General features: G+C 40.3%; 1 protein-coding gene across 2 annotated transcripts in view; it reads left to right on the plus strand.

Annotated features, from left to right (window-relative positions):
- Positions 1-265: 265 nt before the first annotated feature.
- SLC4A7 (solute carrier family 4 member 7) overlaps positions 266-19,965 on the plus strand; it is a 91,165-nt gene continuing 71,465 nt past the window's right edge. The window contains exon 1 of one of the 2 annotated variants that reach the window (XM_056484428.1): positions 266-498. In XM_056484428.1, coding sequence (XP_056340403.1) covers positions 451-498 — 48 coding nt within the window. In that variant the 5' untranslated portion in view covers positions 266-450. The remainder of the gene's footprint in view (positions 499-19,965) is intronic. The other variant, XM_056484426.1, reaches the window with a different exon arrangement.

Genomic DNA, 19,965 nt, shown 5'->3' on the forward strand with positions numbered 1-19,965 from the left:
AAAAAGAAAAGGAAAAGGAAAGGAAGGCAAGCATCAAGCGGGCGCAGTCCCCGGCAGCGCTCCCGGGAGCCGATCGCTCGCGCCCGGCGGCGCTCCCGGCGCGGGGACCGGGCCCGCCACGCGGCTCCGCGTGGGACCGCGCGCGCCGCCCCCGCGCCCCGCGCCGCTCCGGCCCCGGCGGCGGGAGGGGCGGGGCCGCGCCGCGCTGCGCCTCCTCCCATTGGCCCGGGCGGCGGCGCGGGGCGGGGGCCGCGGGCGCGCCGCCGAGGCGGTCCGGGCTCAGCCCCCGGCGCGGCGGAGCAGTCGCGGCCGCCCCGTCCTGAGGGCACCGGCGCCGCCCGCCTCCGCCAGGCAGCGCAGCCCCCGCGTCCGTTTCCAGCTCGCCGTTCGCCTGCCGCTCCGCGCCCTTTTCTCTCGCTCGGTCTCCCGGGCGATCTCGGCGGGGCCGCGATGGAAGAGGAGCGGGCGGGCGAGCAGATGAGACCGTTGCTCACCACGGTAACGGGGGGTGCGGTGCGGTGGGGGGGGGCGCACAAAGGGGCCGCCGCGGGGCAGCGCTGCCCCGGGTCTCGCCCGGGGTGGTCCCGCTGCCCTCCTGCCGGGGCACGGCGGGGGCCGGGCCGCGGCTCCCAGCCCTCGGCGGCGGCTCCTCGGGCCGGGGGTCCCGGCGCCTCCGCCCGGCGTGCCCGCGTGCCCGCCGCGTGCGCGCGGCCGCGCCCCCCCAGCCCTCCCGCCATCCCCGGGGGGCGGCGGCGGGGCCGGAGCCTTTTGTTCGGCCGCGGGCTCGGTGCGCTCGGCGGCCGCGGCTGCCCCGGGCACCCCCCCCGTTCCTTTGTGAGAGCCCCGCGGGGCTCGTGCCGGCGGCGGTGGGCGGCGCGGCCGCCCCTGGCCTCGCCTTTCTGCCTGCCCCGCCGGCTGACGAGTTCCTGGGCGAGGGAGAAGTGCGCACACATGGCAAGCGGCGAGCTTCCCTTGTCCTCGCGTTGCGCGGCGGCGGGGTCGGCTCGGGCGGTGGGCGCGCTGCCCCGGCGGGTTTGTAGTCCCGGGGAGTGGAAGTGTCGGTGCGGGGGAGATGGGTAAACCTGCGGAGCTCGGGTTCGTTTCCTTCTCGGCCGGGTGGCTCAGTGAAGCGGGCATGTGTTGCCTTTCTGTGCTGCTGAAAAATACATGTGGTTCCACGCTTGTAATTTCCCCTCCCTTCAGATGACTCAAGGTCTGGATTTTGTTAATGAGCCTCTGAGCTCTTTCTCTGATGTTCTCCTTCAGGGCCTTTTCCAAAAAGGTGTCGCACAGGGATTTGTCCAGTGCCTGAAGAGGAGGGATGTGTAGCTCGTAGCACAAAGAATGCTGTGACGGACCGTGAAATGAAAACACATGAGTTTTCATCATCTTTCCGTTACTCTTCAAGGAGAGACTTGAGTCACATTTGATAAAATTGGCAGTCTAATGAAGTGCTCGCTTCCTGTGACATCAGTATGTTCAGTGTGTTTTTCCTTTGTTATAACAGGAGCTTGATAACTTAGTGGTTCAAAGGGCCATGAATTTTGCAAATGTTACAATCTTTGTATGTTGACTTCAGAAGTTAATGCTTATGCTCAGGTCAAAAGGTTTTGCACACGTGTTCTAGAGCATTTCTCCATCTTGTCACTGCTTATACTGCAAGAAAGGTATATTCCTAATTGTAAACTTGATCAAGGTATGTTCCATATAGAGAAGTGTACTTAATCAGTTTCATTCATGTTAAAACTACCTTTCCCCTCTGTATGAGGTATCTCTTCTTAGCTGGCAGAATGCTCCCATATAGTAAAGAGAGATGCTAAGCTGTGTGGAGGGAGTTGAAAAACTTTGATCTTCAAGTGTAGGGTTGCAGTGGAAGATGGTAATGGTTACCCTCAGGTGAATCCAAATGAAAGTAGTATTGCAGATGTCATGAAAGTCAGTGTGCCCTGAGCATAGTTATCTGGTCTGGCAGCAGTCATTTAGGTTCTGTTGTAAGAAAAATGATTTTTTGGGACAAATTCCTGCTGTATTATTGCATGGTCGTTTTTGATACAGGTGTTTTGAAGAGAGGTGCTCTGTGGAGGGGTCCAGATTGGTTTCCTTGCAACAGCAATACCCAGCTTTGGTGCCAGAGTGCATTTGGGAGGCAATTCCAGCTGAGTTGAAATGGTTAGAAAAGTGAGAGGATAGAAGAGTTGGTAGGAACTGGAAAAAAGGAACTTCTGGGGAAAACATATGAAGTAAATGGCTTACAGAAAGACAGGACATGCTGATCTTTGGGCAATTGCATGGTATAGTAGTATTGGACTTGTGGTTTTATATGCAAGAGAGCTACTTAATCCAAAGATAAGTACTTTTGACAATAGAGCTTGACTTAACTTTTCTAATCCTGTGTTTCTTGACAGTACAGGCTACCTTCCTGCTAGCAAAGCTTGCTGAAACTCCTTACGTATGCATAAGTTTTTCAGAAATAAACATCTCAATAAGATGAAAGGACTTTGTAAGAAAGTGCAGATCAAGTCTGAGAGCTTCATTGCTGTGGCTTAAAAGTACAGAAGTTTAATCAAACAGAGGGATCCCTAAAAATTTCTTTTATTCCTCCCTCCAGTGTTGTTTCTGTGTTCATGGAGTATTAGATATGTAATGAATTAAGATCTGGTGGTTCTCTTATGGAGGAGCACTTCTGTCAGTCACATGCTGCCCCCTCCCCCTCCCATTTAGTTTCTCAAAAATACAGAAAAATCCTTTAACTTTGCATGTTTTATACTTTAGGTCCAGCCTTACAGAAGAGAATGAAGAACTGTTTAGAAGTTTGGTGTTTTGAGGAACCTGATTGGTGGCAATATGTACTTGAATGTTAGAAGGCGAGGTGAAACAAATGCCTGATAGTTATTACAACCAGAGAGTAACTGATGATCAGAGCATCTGGGCTGACTAGAAAATACAAAACATAACTGCATATATCCACTACCTTGCATACTCTTAGATGTTCTGCCCCTCACCTTAGAAAAGATACATTATTATTGGAAAACATTCACTGAATAACAAGAAGATGTGAATTAAAGATGATAAAGGATTCAACAATCTAGGACTTGTCAGCCTAGTAGAGATGATAGAGTGATATAGTAAGGCTCTATAAAACTGTGGAGAAAGTAGGTGAACACAGAAGAGGAGACACAGTCAAATCAGACTTAGGTGCTAAGTTCAGAACAAATAAAAGAAACTCAGGGTAGGGATTCACAGCTATATTTCCTATACAATGTATACAACGTGAACTTAAGGGGAGATTGGAGAAAGGTTGGAAGACAGATACATTGAGGTTAGTGGATGAGCAGCAGCCCCAGGAAATCCCATTTGAAAACAGCTGGAGGTTGTGAGTAAGGAGGAGGAGTTGTATGCTTGTCTTGTTTTTCCTCTTCCTTTAACAGCTACTTATGGTAATTCTTGTTGGGTTGTTTAAAATAGGGGTGGGACGTGGTAGTTTATTTTTTAGACAGTGGTGAATTTTACAATTGCAATTATGGTATTAAAAATGCTTGATATGAGTGATCTTAGTTCCAGCTTCTAGCTTTTGTCATTATGGTGTTCATTACCACATAGTTTGGAGGGCTTCTTTGCAACAGCTGTAAATAGCATTTAAAGGAATGTGCAGTGCAGTTCTGTCTCTAGATGTTTTTGCAGGTAGTATTTTCAAAATACTTTGTTATCTTAAAGTAGATGGAAACTTTTTTTTCTGTTAGTATTTGTTACTGCATCACATATATCAAAATAGTCACAAGGTTGTAGATTATGCAGTATAGTTAAGTAATGGGTTTGTGTCATCTTTCAGTGGAGCACATCTGGTTGTATCATTAATTCTACTGTAGATGATGATAGAACTGAAAGTGGCTCTGTTGGAGAAGGGCATGTTTCCAGGGATCTCCTTCTGGCTTTCCTAATCAAACCAGGGAAGTACTGTGGTCTGCCTTATCTCACTGAAGAGGGCATTAGTGTCACAGTGCTTTTTCTGAAGTGGCTACATGGTTGGCTGCAGCTTTTTACTTTTTTTTCACAGCTGTGCATGCATGTTATCAGATGGGTTACAGTCACCATCCTCTGCTGTCATCTTATTTAACATGGGGCTTCTGTGATGTTAAGTCAAATGACAGGTCTCTGAAGAATATTATGCTAGTGCATACAAATTTTTTTTCCTACTGACATAGTAAGCTCAAACTGGTGTTTTCCCTTTATGGCTGGACAAGGGTAACTGAGGGTATGTTTGTACTGCATAATTGAGGACTGTGCAGGAAACTCTCCTCCCCCACAAGTTTGTGGCATCTGGCTGAACAAATGCTCTGCACAAGTTAAAGCAATAGAGTTATAGCTGTGTGGCAGTGCCCTAGCTAAATAGCCCTGGTCAGAGAGAATTGTACTGGCTTGCAGACTTGAAGCTGTGACTTTGGAGAGACAAGCTGCTTTTCTGTGTTGTGCTCTTTGGGTACGGTGTGTACCTCGTACAGCTTGCACTCTGTTGTGGGCCTCTGTAAAGCTTTTAAGTGTATGTCTGGCAGTCTTTCTGAGTTCTTGAAAAGTTACCATGGCTGTCAAAAACTTGTGTTATTTGAGAACTTTCATTATGCTTCATTGTAGCAGTTTTATTTTCTGTCCAGAATAAGCTGGGGTGTGCTAAGTGGGGTAGTTGGTTTATATCCTTGTCATTTATCTGCTTCTGCAGGTGACTTTCACATGACACCAAATTTGTTGTGGGCCCTTGAATATTGATGCCCCTTAACACAAGGATATATGTTGCACAAGACCTTTAGTAGTCCTGAAGCAGTAGTAATACTTAGTAAACAGAACTGCTCTATAACTAGTGTTAAATTGAAAAAAAACCCTAGAGTATAACTTTGAGCATCCTCAAACTTAGCTAGAGAAGGTCTCCAATGAATATTGTCATGTTTTTGGTATAGCACATTCTGGAATGATAAAGTTTAGAGATGCATCAGATTCTTTTGCTAAAATTAAGATAAATGTCCAGCTAATGGTTTGAAATAACGATACGAATAGTGAAGTTCAACTGAGTGTTTTGTTGATAAGGACACAGGGATGAGCACCGAGTACTACTTAACTGTGTAGATCAGAAAATGTCTGAATGGTAAAAATGAGAATTTTCATTCTTTTACAGATCATATTACAATATTCTTAAATATTTGAATTTCTAAATTTACATTTGCAAAATTACCAGTAGATGAAAATATTACGTTATTTTTAAAAAAGACCTACATGTGTTTGAAATGTCCCAAATCTCAAATCTGTCTTGCTGGCATATCTCAACAGTTATTAGAAGGGATTATCTGTCTAAGAGTCTTGTGTTTCTGTGTGGCACCCTCACGGTTCCTTGTTTCTGCACTAGAGAGTGTCATAACTTACAAAATATACATTTTAACCAGTAGATGGAGCCATTTTAGTTATGTATCAGTGTGTCTCTTAAGTTTGGAAAACTTTGTTTCTTAAAGTGTTTTTAGTCATTTTGTCTATAGAGGATGACTTACAATTTTTTTTTTTTTTTCCATTTCTTTATCTACAGAGAAGATGAAATGTTTTATTCTTCCCATAATAGTGCCAGGACTGTACAGCAGGAAGGCTATTCTGTTTTCATAAGTGTGGAGAAAAAAGTGAATGCTTGTTCTTTGTGGGAATTACTGTTGTCTGTAAATTGTCCAGTGTTACAGGAGTAGAGCTGCGTAGCCTTTGTACACCTTGTGCTGCCTGAAGTAACTTTTGGGAATATTGATCTGCAGTGGTGTTATCTGAGGGTCTGGATGCTCTTGTGACTTCTGCCCAGGAAAGGCTATTGGCTCAAAGTTTTTTGAGCTTTTTGAAATTTTGTTTTCCCTCCTCCAGTCCCTTAAATTAAAATGACTCAAAGCTATGTCATGAAATGGTTGTCCTGTTTGGATATACTGGCATCAGTTGTCTTATTTCAGCAATGCTGGAGTGCTTCCTAACCTTGAAAATACCCCCGATTTATTAATTCAAACAAGTCCCATTTTAGCAGAAGCATTCCCAGTGCTTTACTCATTGTGTTGTCTTATGTCTTCCTTCAGCATTTTCTTTTCTAAAATCTTTTTTTTTTTTTTTTTTTTTTTTTACTCTGCCCCTGTATTATATCCTTGGTAATGTGCCACCTAGACCTTCCCTTTCCCCCACTCTTGTTTCTGCTTTGAAGATGATTTTAGATTAACACAGTGCCAACTTGAAGAGTAAACCCTTATTCAAATCTTCATTTGAACTCTCAATATGTGATTCTTTGTGAGGTATAGGTGAGTCATCTTCTTTCCCAGAATCCTACTGAGAGATTTTGAGATGTCTTGTGGTTCAGGTCTTTTGTTGTAGTTGTTTGGACTTATTCAAACTAATTGGAAGTGTAAATTTTCTACAATTTATACAGAATGAGTACTGATATTTTTCATAAGATGTAGTTGTGCTCTAAGACATCTAGGCTTACTTTCTTGGCAGTACTGCTAGGATAGTATCCTGAAATACAAGAATATTTTTAAACTTGAAAACAGACTTGCAGGTTTTTTAAAATTTAAGTAGATGCTTCCGGATTGGGCACCTGTTGTCAAACTGTTGTCCCAGTTTAACAGAATGTCTGGAGTCTGCCTCCAAACAAACTGGAGCTTCCTGTGAATGAGGCATGTGGGTGGAAACTGTGGAGAGGAAGTGGGAATTACAGAGAAGCATCCCCTGTATGTTGGACTTGTGCTGTTTGACCTACTCTGCCCTCTGCTACTGTTGCTTTTACAGAGAAGCTATAGTGATCTGGGAGCTGACATCTGCTTGCAGGTGGGGTGAACTGAGGACTTGTATGAAAACCTGTCTGTTTTTTTTTGGCTATTATGTTTTTACTATGTGGCTATTTTTAGAGTGTGTATGTGGAAATACTGTCTTCAAAAACTATGCTTCTCTAAAATGTAAAATGAAGATTTTTTTTTTCCCTTACTCATTTTTGCGCTAGGCTGATTCCTTTTCATTTTCCATGACTAATGTCTACTAAATATATGCTGGCTGTGTCTTGACTGGGATCTTTTTTGGGAGGAAGAAAAAGGCAGCTAAGTTATTGTGAATACCTAGGTTATGGGAGGGGTAATGATACCAGTAATTCCTTGCTAGAAAAAGTAATTTTCTTCCACAAAAAGTGCTACCTCTGAACACTGTGAACACACTGCGTCACTAGCATATTATAATCAAAAGACTAAGAGAATCTCTAATCAGCTTGTTTTGCATGTATGTCTTTGTTACCAAAGAACAGAAAGAGGTTAAAGCAAATCTGTTCACAGAGCTGTTGTGATAGAATCTTGTTTGGTGTTCATTTCCCAACTGTGACTGCTTCTCAGTGCAAAACTTGTGTTGCTATGTCAAGAGATTCAGGCTGCTGTGTTCTGGATCTCAAAAATCATGCTAAGTGGAAGCATGTGTGATTACTTTCTTTTGGATAGGGTTATGAGTAAGCTAATACAGCTAGTAAATCACATTTATTGCTAACTAATCAGATTTCCAGTTTGCAGCCTTAATTCTTCAGATTTTCTCTTACATTTTTAATTAAAGGATGGCTAGCAGATGCTGGCGTAAATAATGCCTTGTTGTACAAAGATTTTTTTTTTTGTTTCTGCTGTATAACTTCTCTTTTTAAATGAAAAAATTGAAGTGTGTTTTCTCCCCTTCATAGTGCCCTTAGCATCCATTATAACTTTCAACCACCACGAAACTCTGGGTTATTTAACTCCACCCCTGCACAGTTAGATAATGTCTGTATGTTCTTCCCACTCCTGCTTCCACCTTTCATGTATTCTGTTTTGCATTTGAGCTCAGCCACTGTCACACTGGTCCATTGTCAGGCCTGCTTGGATACCTGCATGTTGTGCTTTGAGCATGTTGTCTTTAATGGTCAGCCAGTACTCACAGGCTTTGCCTTCACCCTCTTTTATGGTCTTCTGGGAGATTCTGCCAAGCAGATCCCTGGACAAGGTGAAATCTGCTTTCCTGAAGTGCCATGTTGTAACTATGTGCTGGGTAGTGCACTGTATGTTGTAATATTTGTGTTTCTTCTTCTCTCAGGACTTTAAACTCCATGATTTCATGATTGCTGCAGGCAAGGCTGCTCTTGGCTCTCACATCTCTGTCTGCTTCTTCCTTGTTTGTGAGCAACAGGTCCAGCAGAGCATATTCACTAGTTGGGTCATTGATGACTTGCACCAAAATGCAGTTTTCAAAAAATTCAAGAAAATTCCTGGAGTGCTTCTGTTTGGCTATACCCTACCAGCAGACACTACTCATTTTAGGCCCTGGAATGTCTTCAATCATCAAGTTTCCTTCAGCTTTCAAATATAGGCTTTTTCTACCCCCATCTTAATCAGGAGGTCTGTAGTAGGCACCTAGTACAAAGTTGCCCATATTGGACTGTTCTCTGGTCCTTACCTATAGGGTCTTCAATGCCTTGTCACTCATTCCAAGCAAGGCAGGGTGTTGCAGCCATCCCTTTGCATAGATTGAAACCCATGTTCCCTACTTTTCCAGGCTGTTTTTCCTATAGAGCCTCTGACCTTCCATTGTAGCACTTTAGCCATGTGAGCTGTCCCACCATCACTCTCTTAATTCCCATGAGGTTATAGCTCTGCAGTGGTGCATGGACTAAATCCTGTAACTTCCTGTGCTGTGTAGAAGCACTTGAGATGGGCTCACAGACAGGCCACTTCCACAAGGGAAGTGTCTGAGCCCCCTGACTTGTTTTCCCAAATCTTCAATTCTCCTCAGTGTGGCAACCTTTCTCTACCATGCCTAGTTTAAAGCCATACTCACAGACTTATTGTGCCTGGTGACAAATATACTCTCATCACACTTTATCAGATGGATCCTTCTTCCTGGAAGAGGTTTCCATGGTCATAGCATAAAAGCTCTGCTACCAACCATATACTGGTCCTCTGGATGCATCCAATCTGCCCTGAGCCTTTTGCTTCTCACTGGAGAGACTGAGAAACCAGCACATGGGCTTCCTTGCCCACAGTACTCAGTAGTCACTCTCAGTTTGCTCAGTAGATGGGTTCTGGAAGTATCACTGCTGTCCATATGGATAAGCAGCAAAGTCCAGTAATTCGAAGATTGGATGAGCTTCAGTTATTCCAAAATGTTGTTTGGCAAATAACAGATCTCCCAGGACCTCCTGCTTATCTTATCTTCCCTCTTGTGCCATGTATTTATCTCCTCCTACAGTTCTTTCACCTGGCCTGCTCAGCACCTCAAAGATAGCACACCTCCCATAGGGTGAGGGAGGCCACTGTGATTGACAGCAGTGAGCCAGGGAGGAGCACAGGAGCTCCTGCAGGCCAGCATCTGGATGGTGACATCCTCCCTGAGCACTTCTTGGATCTGGGATCTCTGATGTACCTGTTCCTTTGGCTGGTGTTGGAGACCTCACCTTGTAACATTGCATGATCTTGAAAGGTGTTCAGGGCCCTCTGTAGCTTTGGCTGTGAACTGCAGTGACATCTGTTGGCTGAGCCCTGGTAGGTGGATGTGCTGTTCCCATTTATGTTGTGAAGCTGTTAAACTGCCATCCAGATCTGTTCACAATATAGGTTTAAAACACCTATGTTAATGTGAATGCTTTGGTCTACCTGCAGCTGGTTTTTGATGGGCGTGTCATGTCAATATCACTTTAACAACTTCAGTTCTGTAAACTTGTAACAACTGCTATTTCTTCAAGGCACATATTCAGCAACAATAACATTTAAGTTTTTAGTTGGCTGGTGCTGATGCATTGGCCGATGTTGCATAACTTCTTGGCCTCTCAGCATGGAGAAACAAATACAACAGATTTTCATGTTCACATTTTGCCAGATCATGCACCTGTAATAATAGGTCTCTCTTTCCCTTATCTGGAAATATTTAACAGGATTTAATAAATACCTCATTATGTAGAGCAGAAACAGTTCTTCCATACTGGAGATGCTTCAGTTTTTGAAAAAACTAATTTTTTTTTATTTTTGTTTGTGATATCTGTAAACTTAGTTTGTTATAGGTGGAAACAGTGTTTCTTCAATCCATATTCTAGGAATTTCTTCATCTCTGTCTCTTTTTTAGAGGGATTTTAACTGAATAATGCTGCTGGTGCTTACAAGGGTGAGTACAAAACTAGAGGATCTTCTTTTCTAGTTGCTCACCAGAAAGATTGTTTAAAAGAAGGTATGCCATGAGTTCTCTGACTAAATAATGAAGTCAAAGGTCTGATTGCAAACTTTATTTAGCAGTCTAAGCAACAAGTTAGGATTATTTAGACTACTGCCAGATTTATTGCTTGTTTCTATTAAAGAAAAAAAAAACCTATTGGGAAGATTGTATTTAAACTTACTGCTTGTTTTAAAGTACTAATTTTTGTAATTTTTTTTTCCTTTGGCTTGTATAGAACTATTGTGAGGATATACTATTATGTAAGCACATGCATTTCTTTAACATGTCAAACATATTTCCAGACAGACTTTGTGTACGAAAAAGGAAATGAGAAACTTCTTACTGAATAGACACAGTTGGTGTTCCTGTTAGTGGTAAAGTCTTCATTTTGTTTGTCAAATGACTACACCCTACCAGCCATGAATTTTAAAACTGTTTAAATAAAAACAAACAGATAACATCTGATGATTGTTATGACTCATTTAAGGAAGTGATAAAACCCAAGAGTAGCAAGGATCCTTTCCTTTTTCAGCTTGTTTATTTTTATTAACTTTGCCGTGCTTGCGTGCGGTTGAGAGATATCAAAAAGGAAATTAATAAAGCAGATACTCTTAATTAATATTTGGTTGAATTGCAGATAGATAATGATTCAGCTTATAAATTAAGTTTACAAAACCAGCTTTAATTTTAGATTGCAATTACAAGCAACTTGTTTAAAGCTATTCTAATGGATTTTTGTAAAAATCCTTGAGATTTTCAAACTGACTGTCAGTCAGAAAAAGAACAACCTTTTCTTTTGCTTGTTGGCATCAGTGTTGCCATCCATTGCCTGCCTTAAGTGCTGTTGCTATATGAAATGCCTGCAATTTCTTTACATGTTTTTAGAAACATAACCAGAGGGCTTTTGCCAGCATATTGTGTGGTGTATTTTGCTAGATCGACTTTGATTGCTTTTACTGAAATATGTAAATATACATGGTTCTGAGTGTTGTAAGAATAAATATTTTTGGGCCTTGTTTCTATACACAGGTGCTTTAGGTAGAGCTTCAACTGAAGACCAGTTTATTGAGAAGTTGAGAGTGTTGTTTCTGAAAGTTAATGGAACAAAGATTTATTTTTAAACTAAGTAAAATTTTAGGTTTGAGTCTTTAGAGGACACATTAAAAAAGTTTGAAAAATCTGATCACCAGGAAAGAGAAAAAATTAAATAGGAGTAGGATGCTATCTTTTTTCTAGATTGAACAGCTGTCTACCAAACTATTTTGTCATGAGGGGAAACCTTACTTGTCAAACAACATTTTGTTTGATGTGGTTAAATGTACTTAAAATCCATTTATGGACACAAATAAATTCCAATTCTTAATAACTTTTGCATAGTGCAGATAGGCTTGGTAGGTAGCCTGTTGGCTTATAGTTTAGGAAGAGGATGGCCATATTCTGTTGAGTAAAGCCAAATAATGTTAGTCTGAGGCTTTAATTCTTAAGCATGAGTAAGTTGCCTTTACTATAAAGATATAAATGAAGGGGAAAATATAAATAGGGGTTTGAGGAGCTTTGATATGCTCAGGGCCAAAGAATGTACTACTACTTGTATTCTGTGCTTTGCATTGACTGAAGGATTTGAAAAGCCAAAACAAGAAAGTTCAGTGTGCTTTCTCATTGGCAACGGGGCCAACTGACTGTAAGCCATTTGGTATATGTGATTTTAGCTAGTCCTGATAGAGAAATAATTTGAAATACACTGCTTTGTTAAATAAGACAATGAATTTCTCTCTATCACATTCAGTGATTTGTTGTGGGACTGGATATTTAATGTATTTCCATTTATGGTAGCCCAGGCTTTGTGCCTGATGACTGCATTGCCTCCAGGATCCAGAAGTTTATAAAGGTGAGCATTTGCATGTGGAAACAGTAGTCTTCACACCAGGTCTGCTTCCTAGTCCACATATATCAACTCTATATCTGTGTTTCTCTGGGAGAGGGGTGGAAGAGTAGGTCTCATTTTAAAAACTATGCTGGGGGTTGATGTATTAACAAATAATTACCTTCACCTTTCTGGAAAAAGACGTTCTTGGAAGAAATGTGTAGTGCTTGATGACCATTGTTTAGATAATAACTTTTCAAACAGCGAAAGTTGCAGTCTTGTTGCCCTAAGAGATTGCTGCAGAATACTGTTGAGTTTAAATTGCCACTGGTGCTTATTCTGAGTAAAGTCAGAATTGTCCACTTCCAGGTGCTGGGGGAGATTGTAGCCAGAAGACGAATCTGGTAGCACTAAAAGCGCTAGGGACCCAGGAAAATGTGCATCTGTTTTCAGAAATTGCTTCTAGAGAATGGTGGCAGTATTTCCAAACAGAGGTTTAAGTTTATTTTAGAGGCTGCAGAGGTGGCAAGAGCTGGGGATAGCATGGGCAGTGGCAGTACAGGTGTCAGGTGCTGTTGAGAGCCCAAGGGGGCTGTGGCTGAGGAGCTGAGGACTTTTGGAAGTGATAGAAAGGGAATCTGTATTTGTATGCATGCTCATTTCTGGATACAAGTGTACGACATGCTTGAATTTCTAGTGAAGAGTAAAGAAATGCATACCTTCAAGGTGTCACGTTTGTTTCTATCTTGTGGCTTGTGTTACTGCTATAGTCAAGCTCAGAGGATCAATTATAAGTAAGACTGTGAACAGTTTTATGTATTATGGCCACTTTTTGATATAGAGAACCTGTTTGCAGCTTCAGTTGTATGTGGTATAAACAGGCTCTTGGGTGAAGATAGGAAGGAAATTTTTTTCTATCTTGAGGACTGCTAAAAAAAAATCCAAGTACCATGAATGGATACAATATGCTGTACAATTTAATGAAAGCTGAACAATGGCTCTTTGGTGGTGAACAGATTGTTTCTGTGTGTATGTATTTATCTTTAAGGTGTACTAAATTTAAATGGAAAAAGTTATGTATTGTTAGAGAAAAGAATGGACATGACCTTAATTTGGAGAACTTGTCTCCTGTAGAGCTCTACATCAAAATACATTTGTACAAATCTAACATGTCACTAACAGATACTTAATGAACATTTTTAACTCCATTAGTATTCCTGAAGTCAAGTATCAGGTAGAAAAGTGGAGAATAATCTGGGAACTGCTTTCAATGTCTCCTTGCTTACATAGGAATCATTAAGATAGGTAATGGTCAAGAAAATGACTTGTGAGAGGTGAAATGGGGCAAAGCAGAGCTTGGTGATATCCTTCTGTAGCTTCTGTGGTCATGGTAATTCTTGAGAATTCCATGGAAAATTAATGTGTAACAGCAAGCAAGAGACAAGTTTTAGGCATTTTGTCAAGTCTGTAGTTCTTCCTTTCCTCCTTCATTGTGGTTTATTATTTGATATCTAGTGCTTTTCATTGTTGGAGTGAGGTTTGCCTGACTTCCATCTTTAATCTCATCTGTTTATGGTTGGTCAAAGGTTGGTTTCTATAATCTTGGAGGCTTTTTCCAACTTAATTGATTCTCTGTTGGCAGCTGGCCTCCAACTGGATTGTCACTGAGTACCCTGTTCTGTGTGAGCAGTGAGTCTGTGATGTTGAAGGATTCCCACAGGATGTTTTCTATAAAAAATGTGCTTTGTAACTGAAAAATTGATGTGGTTACTCCACATACCTGCAAGAGTGACAGTGACTTATACTGCAGCAGGGAGAGAAGTTTTCTTGGTGGCTGTAGACCAGTACTTCTCAGTTAAAGTGAGGAGGAGGCATTTGCAGCTCAGCAGTATTTGTTTCATATATTGCTTCACATGTAGCTGAAAACTGACTTCCTTTTAAGTAGTGTAACATTGCCCTTCCTCGTGTTACTGTGCTACTATCTCAACTTTGGCATGAGTTGCTAAGCTCCAGGTAAAGTGTGTTCTAGGCAGAGACCCATAGCAGCTTTCCAGTGTATTAATTCTAGGCAGATAGTGATAAAAGCTGAAATATAAATGTGCCCTGTATGTGACTGTATTCTTTTGTTGGTTCTCTCTGACATGTGCTGCTCATATCACTGAAGAAAGTGGTTGTAAATCCCCTAGGCTCTGAGAAGGCACCTTTGTTAGAAGTTCCAGAAATAGAAGAGCCTGTAAATATGTTCTTGTTTTCCTTTGATATACATAGTGATCATGCTCTGGGATAGTCATGAGCAGTGATCCCCTTATTTTGCACCACCAGTGTGGGCAAAAAGTTTCAAACCAAGTTACATGCTTTATATTTTATATGACAAAAAGATCAGTAATCCTATATCAATCCAAATCATGGAAAATCCAAACCTGAAAACTGTTGGTTACAAGTGAACTGGCAAGACTCTAAACGAGCCCATGTAGAAGAAGCAGAGCTCTTGGTGCAATTGATCAGTGATAAGGAAGCTGATCTTTAAGTGAACACTACTAATTTTGTAAGTTAATGTGTTAAACTTACTTGTAGCAGGTAGTTTGATAGAAGTCTTATGAATGAGAACAGTGGTTTATATCAAAGTTGTTCAGAGACTAGATGTAATGAAACAGCCAGAATTACTTGGTTTAAACTGGATAGTTGGTTGTGGTCCTGTCATGGTGTTCTAAGACCCTCAACTGAGAGCAATCAAGTCTTCTTTTCATCCTAGAAAGTGCTATAGTTTACAGCTACAGCACAACAGAGGAGCTAAGGATTGAACAATTTGTCTTCCTTGGCAGCTGAGGGCTAAGTGAGCTTTCTGGTTTTAAATACTTACCAGTAACTTTTGTTGTGTGTATCTCTGTTATTGTAATAGAGAATGCCTGTAATTCACTCTACTCACTTTGCAAAGAAGTGGTGCCTGATTGTCAAGACAGTGTAGTGTGTGTGAGTTATGTTCATGCCTTCTTAGATCATGTATTAGTAATATCCTTTTGTGAATGGTGCTTTCAGTGGCTTCCAAATTTACAATAGTTAAAATTTTCTTCTCTGCAGTTTCAGAAATTTCCAATAAAAGCAACTTAAGCAAAGGATTTTTTTTTTGGTGTTGTGTCTTTATTGCTGTTTGTTCATAAAATCTTGGTGAAAAAGTTAGTGTGTTTCAGTTGATGCTTCAGAATTAATACAAAATATTAAGGATGTTCCACTTCAGCAGTGTAAGCACTGATGTCCTTTAAATAGAAATCAGACTCATTTAGGTTGGAAAAGACCTTTAACATCTTTGAGTCCAACTGTAAATATTTGTGCTTTATTAATACGCATTGACAGTTCTATTGTTAACATTAGTAAAAAAGAATTCAGTTGCAACACCTGGAAAATGAATGGTTAACTGAGAGTATGTGAGTTTTTGGGGAAGCTTAGTTATGGAGTATAATACTGCTTTAAAGTTTCAATAAGTGCATAGAGGTAAGAAAATTACTATTTAAAGAGAAAGAAAATGGGCAATTTTAGGAAATCCTTAGTGAACGCTCTTCTATCACCCTCTTCCTTCATCTTCATTATAAAGTGTTGGACTGTGAATGTGACTAATGACATCTCTGAAAACTGCATGCCTGTCTTTGTCTCCTAATGCTTCTAAAAAGACTTTTAGAAATGTGGGGTTATCTTGTATATTCAGATTAATACCCAGAGTAGAAGTGAAACCTGATGACGCAGTGGTTCCAAAAATCTGAATTGTGGTGTGGCACCCTGTTGTTCAGTGTGCCCAGGGTGATTCTGTTTAGGAGAGTAGGAATGTTTGACTGTCTGTAAGTTGCTAATAACATTATCATGTGTTACTGAAAATCCAAAAATTGCATCCATTATGGAATGAGTCAGAAGTAGTAACAAGCTTCAAATATGTAGACCAAACTTTCCTTCAGGCTGCTTTGTTTCATTTCCTAAACAGTAAGAGTAAAGAAACATTGCAGCCTTTTCAACTGCTTTTTGTTTAACATAATTTTCTTGGTATTGAGTTTGCAGCTTCATAGTTTTCTTCAATAAAAAAGACTGGAAGAATTGCAAGAATGGAGAGAGTGATGGATGCTCTCTGTACTACTGTGCCTCCTGTCTGAGGCAGGCTGTCAGAGTGCCATGGTTTTTTCCCATGTATGACTACATTTCAAATGTTTAAGCATTATGACCTCAGTTGTCTACAAAAAGTTCTCTTCCCTTGTACATCTAAATCACTTGTTCATGAATGAAAACTTAGAGTTAATGGCAGGATCAGAGCATGCAAGAGACTTTTGGAGTGGATTGCTTTCAGGTTCCCCCTAGTGTCCTGGTGTGGATGTTGTAATTCTAAAGTGAACTACAGTTCAGTTTTCCTTTAATGGGAGAGCTTCCTTTTGGCACAGTTGTTCTGTCCCAGTGAAAAAAGGGCATCTTACCCTTTCTTTGAGTTCCTGTCAATGCACAGGGACCTCAGACAGCATAAACAGCTTTTAGTAGACAGTTGGCCTAGTTATAAGTATTTTAAAATAGCCATTTATTTGTCTCATCGTACTTGAATAATTTTTGCTTTATATGCTTTAAAAAAACCACCAAAACCCCACAAAACAATGCTTCTGCTAGTGTTGAATTTGATCACCAACGATGAAAGTGTTTCAAATTGAAAAGACAGGTACATTTGGAAAACTCAGTTTTTAAAGTCTGTGAAAGGTTGTTTAAAATCAGATATGAAATTATTACTTCTGTTTTAATGAATTGCATCTCAGACAGAAGCTCTGAAATTGATGTTAAGATAACCAAAAGCTATGATGTTGTGCTGCCCCAAATATCAAAGTGTATTCAAATGTCAATTAAAAGGTGCCATTTTCTGCCAAAGTTGAATGTCTTCTTGTCATTCAGATACAATCCATTTGATTATGGTTAGAGAGCATTAGAAGCAGGTTTGGTTCTGTTCATTTTGTACAGGGGAAATTTGTCCAACTTGCTGTTGGTGATACTTTTCCAGCCTGGTTTAAAGGCTGTTGATTTTCTTCTGTAGAGTCAGTTCTGTGAAGAAATGTGAAGATAAATCCAAATGATTTGGTAGATAAGTTGATTTCTTTGTGTGTTCCCAGATTTAGGTGAAGTAACATTGGAAAAAGAATCTTGATTGTTAGAAACATGGGCTGTTCCTAGAGGACAAGTATGTTCAAGTTTTTCCTATTTAAATATTTCTTTACATGTTAGTTTTGGAGTAGGTGAGAAAGTTTCAATAAAGCTGCTCTTAACTGTTATTTCTCATGTATCTATTTATTTTTTCAAATTCTCTTCTATATCAGTTTGAGGTAGAACAGTCCTTTGGATTATGGAATGATGAGAGCTGTATTAGATTGCCAAAAGCCACCATGTAAAGATATTCTTCCCTCCCAGAAAAACCCAGTTGGATAAATGCATATGTAATTAAGATGTCTGATTGCAGAAATTTATTTGATATCATAACACATCCCCATGCTGTAAGCTGTGTTGTTCATATTTTATATGCCACAGTAAAAGGAAGTATTTTACTCTGTGTGGATGGGTTCTCTACAGATTTGATAGTATTGGAAAGAAATACTTGTTCTGGAGGCTTGGTTTCTAAATAATGAGAAACATAATGCAATTTTCTTTACTTTCTGTTTTTCTCCTTATCTGATATGTGTAGAAAATTCATTTGTTTGTCAGATACAATTGCCATTGACTAGACTAACTCTTGCATTCTTTTCAGCATTTAAAAATTCCCTGCAAGCTGTGAAATCCTGGATTAAAAATGCTAAGATAAAATTCTTGTAGGCATTGAGTGTAGCATATTTGATTCATATAGCTGGAAGGTCTTTTGCTTAGATCTCCAGTCTGGATGATGTATTTTATGTATTTGCCTTAATGTTTGGTTTACTGTGCATTTGCCTTGGTATTTTATTTTTTTTTTATCTGTTAATGGTATCAATTATGTTTGTAAGGACATCTTAAAGCTCTTTCAAGTTCAGACAGAGAGTGCAGGAGGAGACTTTGTGTCTAGGGCAATGACTTTGATTTATTGATGCCAGCTTTAGAGTTCTAGGGCTGGTCAGAATTGTTATGGTTGCATCGCAAGGAGCACGGCTGGTCTAAGTTTACTCTGCATGTTCAAATTTGCCTTACAAGAAAACCATGTCAGCAGAATTTTTATGGGTAGACTTTATGCAATAATTGTCTTCCAGAATTCAATGTGAAAACAAAAAACCTAAGTTCTTTGTTGTACATGCTCTAATTTGAATTAAATTGTCGTCTCAATGTCTTTCCTTGAACATGTATTTGTGCTACTGGATGGAAGTGTACAGGTTAAGGTGCATGAAAATGTGGTCTATGACTATTAGAAAGATGAGTGACTTCTGTTGTTCATTTTAAAATAATGAAAAATGCCTTTTCAGAGAGCACCTTTTTAATGGTTCTTGGCTGGTTAGAACTCCCATGCAAACCATGCTAATGCTCTCTGAAGTACAAATTCCAAGTGTGAAGCAAATGAGGAGCATTTGATCTGCCTGCCACATTTTAAATGCTGTCAACTTTTCTTACTAAGCAGCCCCTCAAGTCATAAATTTACAATAGGAGTCCTACAGCATTTTTTTTCTCTTTGCAAGAGAAATATGTGTCTTTCTTAACAGTATGGTGTTGTAGATTGTCTTTTACATCGTTATTCACAAAACAAAAACTAGTAAGATACTAAAACCAGTATCACTAGTTGTTCTCGAGGCAAAGAATGAAGTGCCTTAAAAAGATGTAGGCTTTTTTTTTTTTCTTTTTTTTTTGCTAATTTTAGATATCTATTTCAGTTTCCCTTTGCATTTCGTCAGCTGAACTTTCCTGTAAAATAAGCACCATGTGCAGTAGCATACATGAGTCAGTTGTGTCAGAATCAACACCTGACTTTTAAACCTTCTGGTTGGACATAGTGAAAGCATTACTTAATACATCAGAAAATCAGCTTCTTGTTTTCTTAAAACAGAAAACTAAAAGAGCTCATTTGCATAGCTTTACAAGATATTAGGCAAGACAAATAAGAAACAGAAGTGGATCTCCTTTTAAATGTCTCTTCAGTGGCCCTTCTGAAGGACCTTGGAATGACTCGTAGGAATTTCAAGTTCTGACATTTTTTGTCTAGCAATGTCTTTATTTCAGGCTTTTCAGACTTTTAAGACTGTTGTGCTTTAGAAATGCAGGAAGAAAATGGAAGAAATTTTGGCAAGAAGGTATGTGTCTTTAAAATATGGCTTCATGGTAAGGATGAGCTAGATTAACTAGTTCCTGATTTCTGAAAGGGAAAAATATCATTCCCACTACATCCTGTCTCATTTTTTGTAAGGCGATTCAACTTCTGAAGCTATTGAACCAACTCAAACAAAACCTTAAAAACCACCCTACAAGCTGAAAAAGGACTTGTCAGTTTTAGTTTTCTAAAATGAATGTTAACTGAGTTTTGTGTTCATTCTGTAATCAGAATCATTGAATCAAAAAATGGTCTGGGTAGGAAGGCAGTGTCTTTTAGTTCCAGCACCCTTAGCATGAAAAGGGACACCTTCAAGAAGACCAGGTTCCTCAGAGCACCATCCAACCTGGCCTTAAACACTTTCAGGGGTGGGCAGCCACAGCTTCTCTGGAAAACTTGTTCCAATTCCTCACCACCTGACAGTAAAGAATTTCTTCCTGATATCTAATGGAGTCTACTCTCTTTCAATTTGAAGTGCAAGAGACTTAAAGCCTTTCCTCCAGGGAGAAGTGCTCCATCCCTCTAATTATCTTGGTGGCTCTCCTCTGGGCTCTCTCCAGCAAGTCCATGTCATTCCTGTGCTGGGAACCAGGTGGGGTCTCACTGGAATGAAGTCACG

The sequence above is a fragment of the Oenanthe melanoleuca genome, chromosome 2, assembly GCF_029582105.1.
Source record: "Oenanthe melanoleuca isolate GR-GAL-2019-014 chromosome 2, OMel1.0, whole genome shotgun sequence".
In the NCBI taxonomy this organism is placed as follows: domain Eukaryota; kingdom Metazoa; phylum Chordata; class Aves; order Passeriformes; family Muscicapidae; genus Oenanthe; species Oenanthe melanoleuca.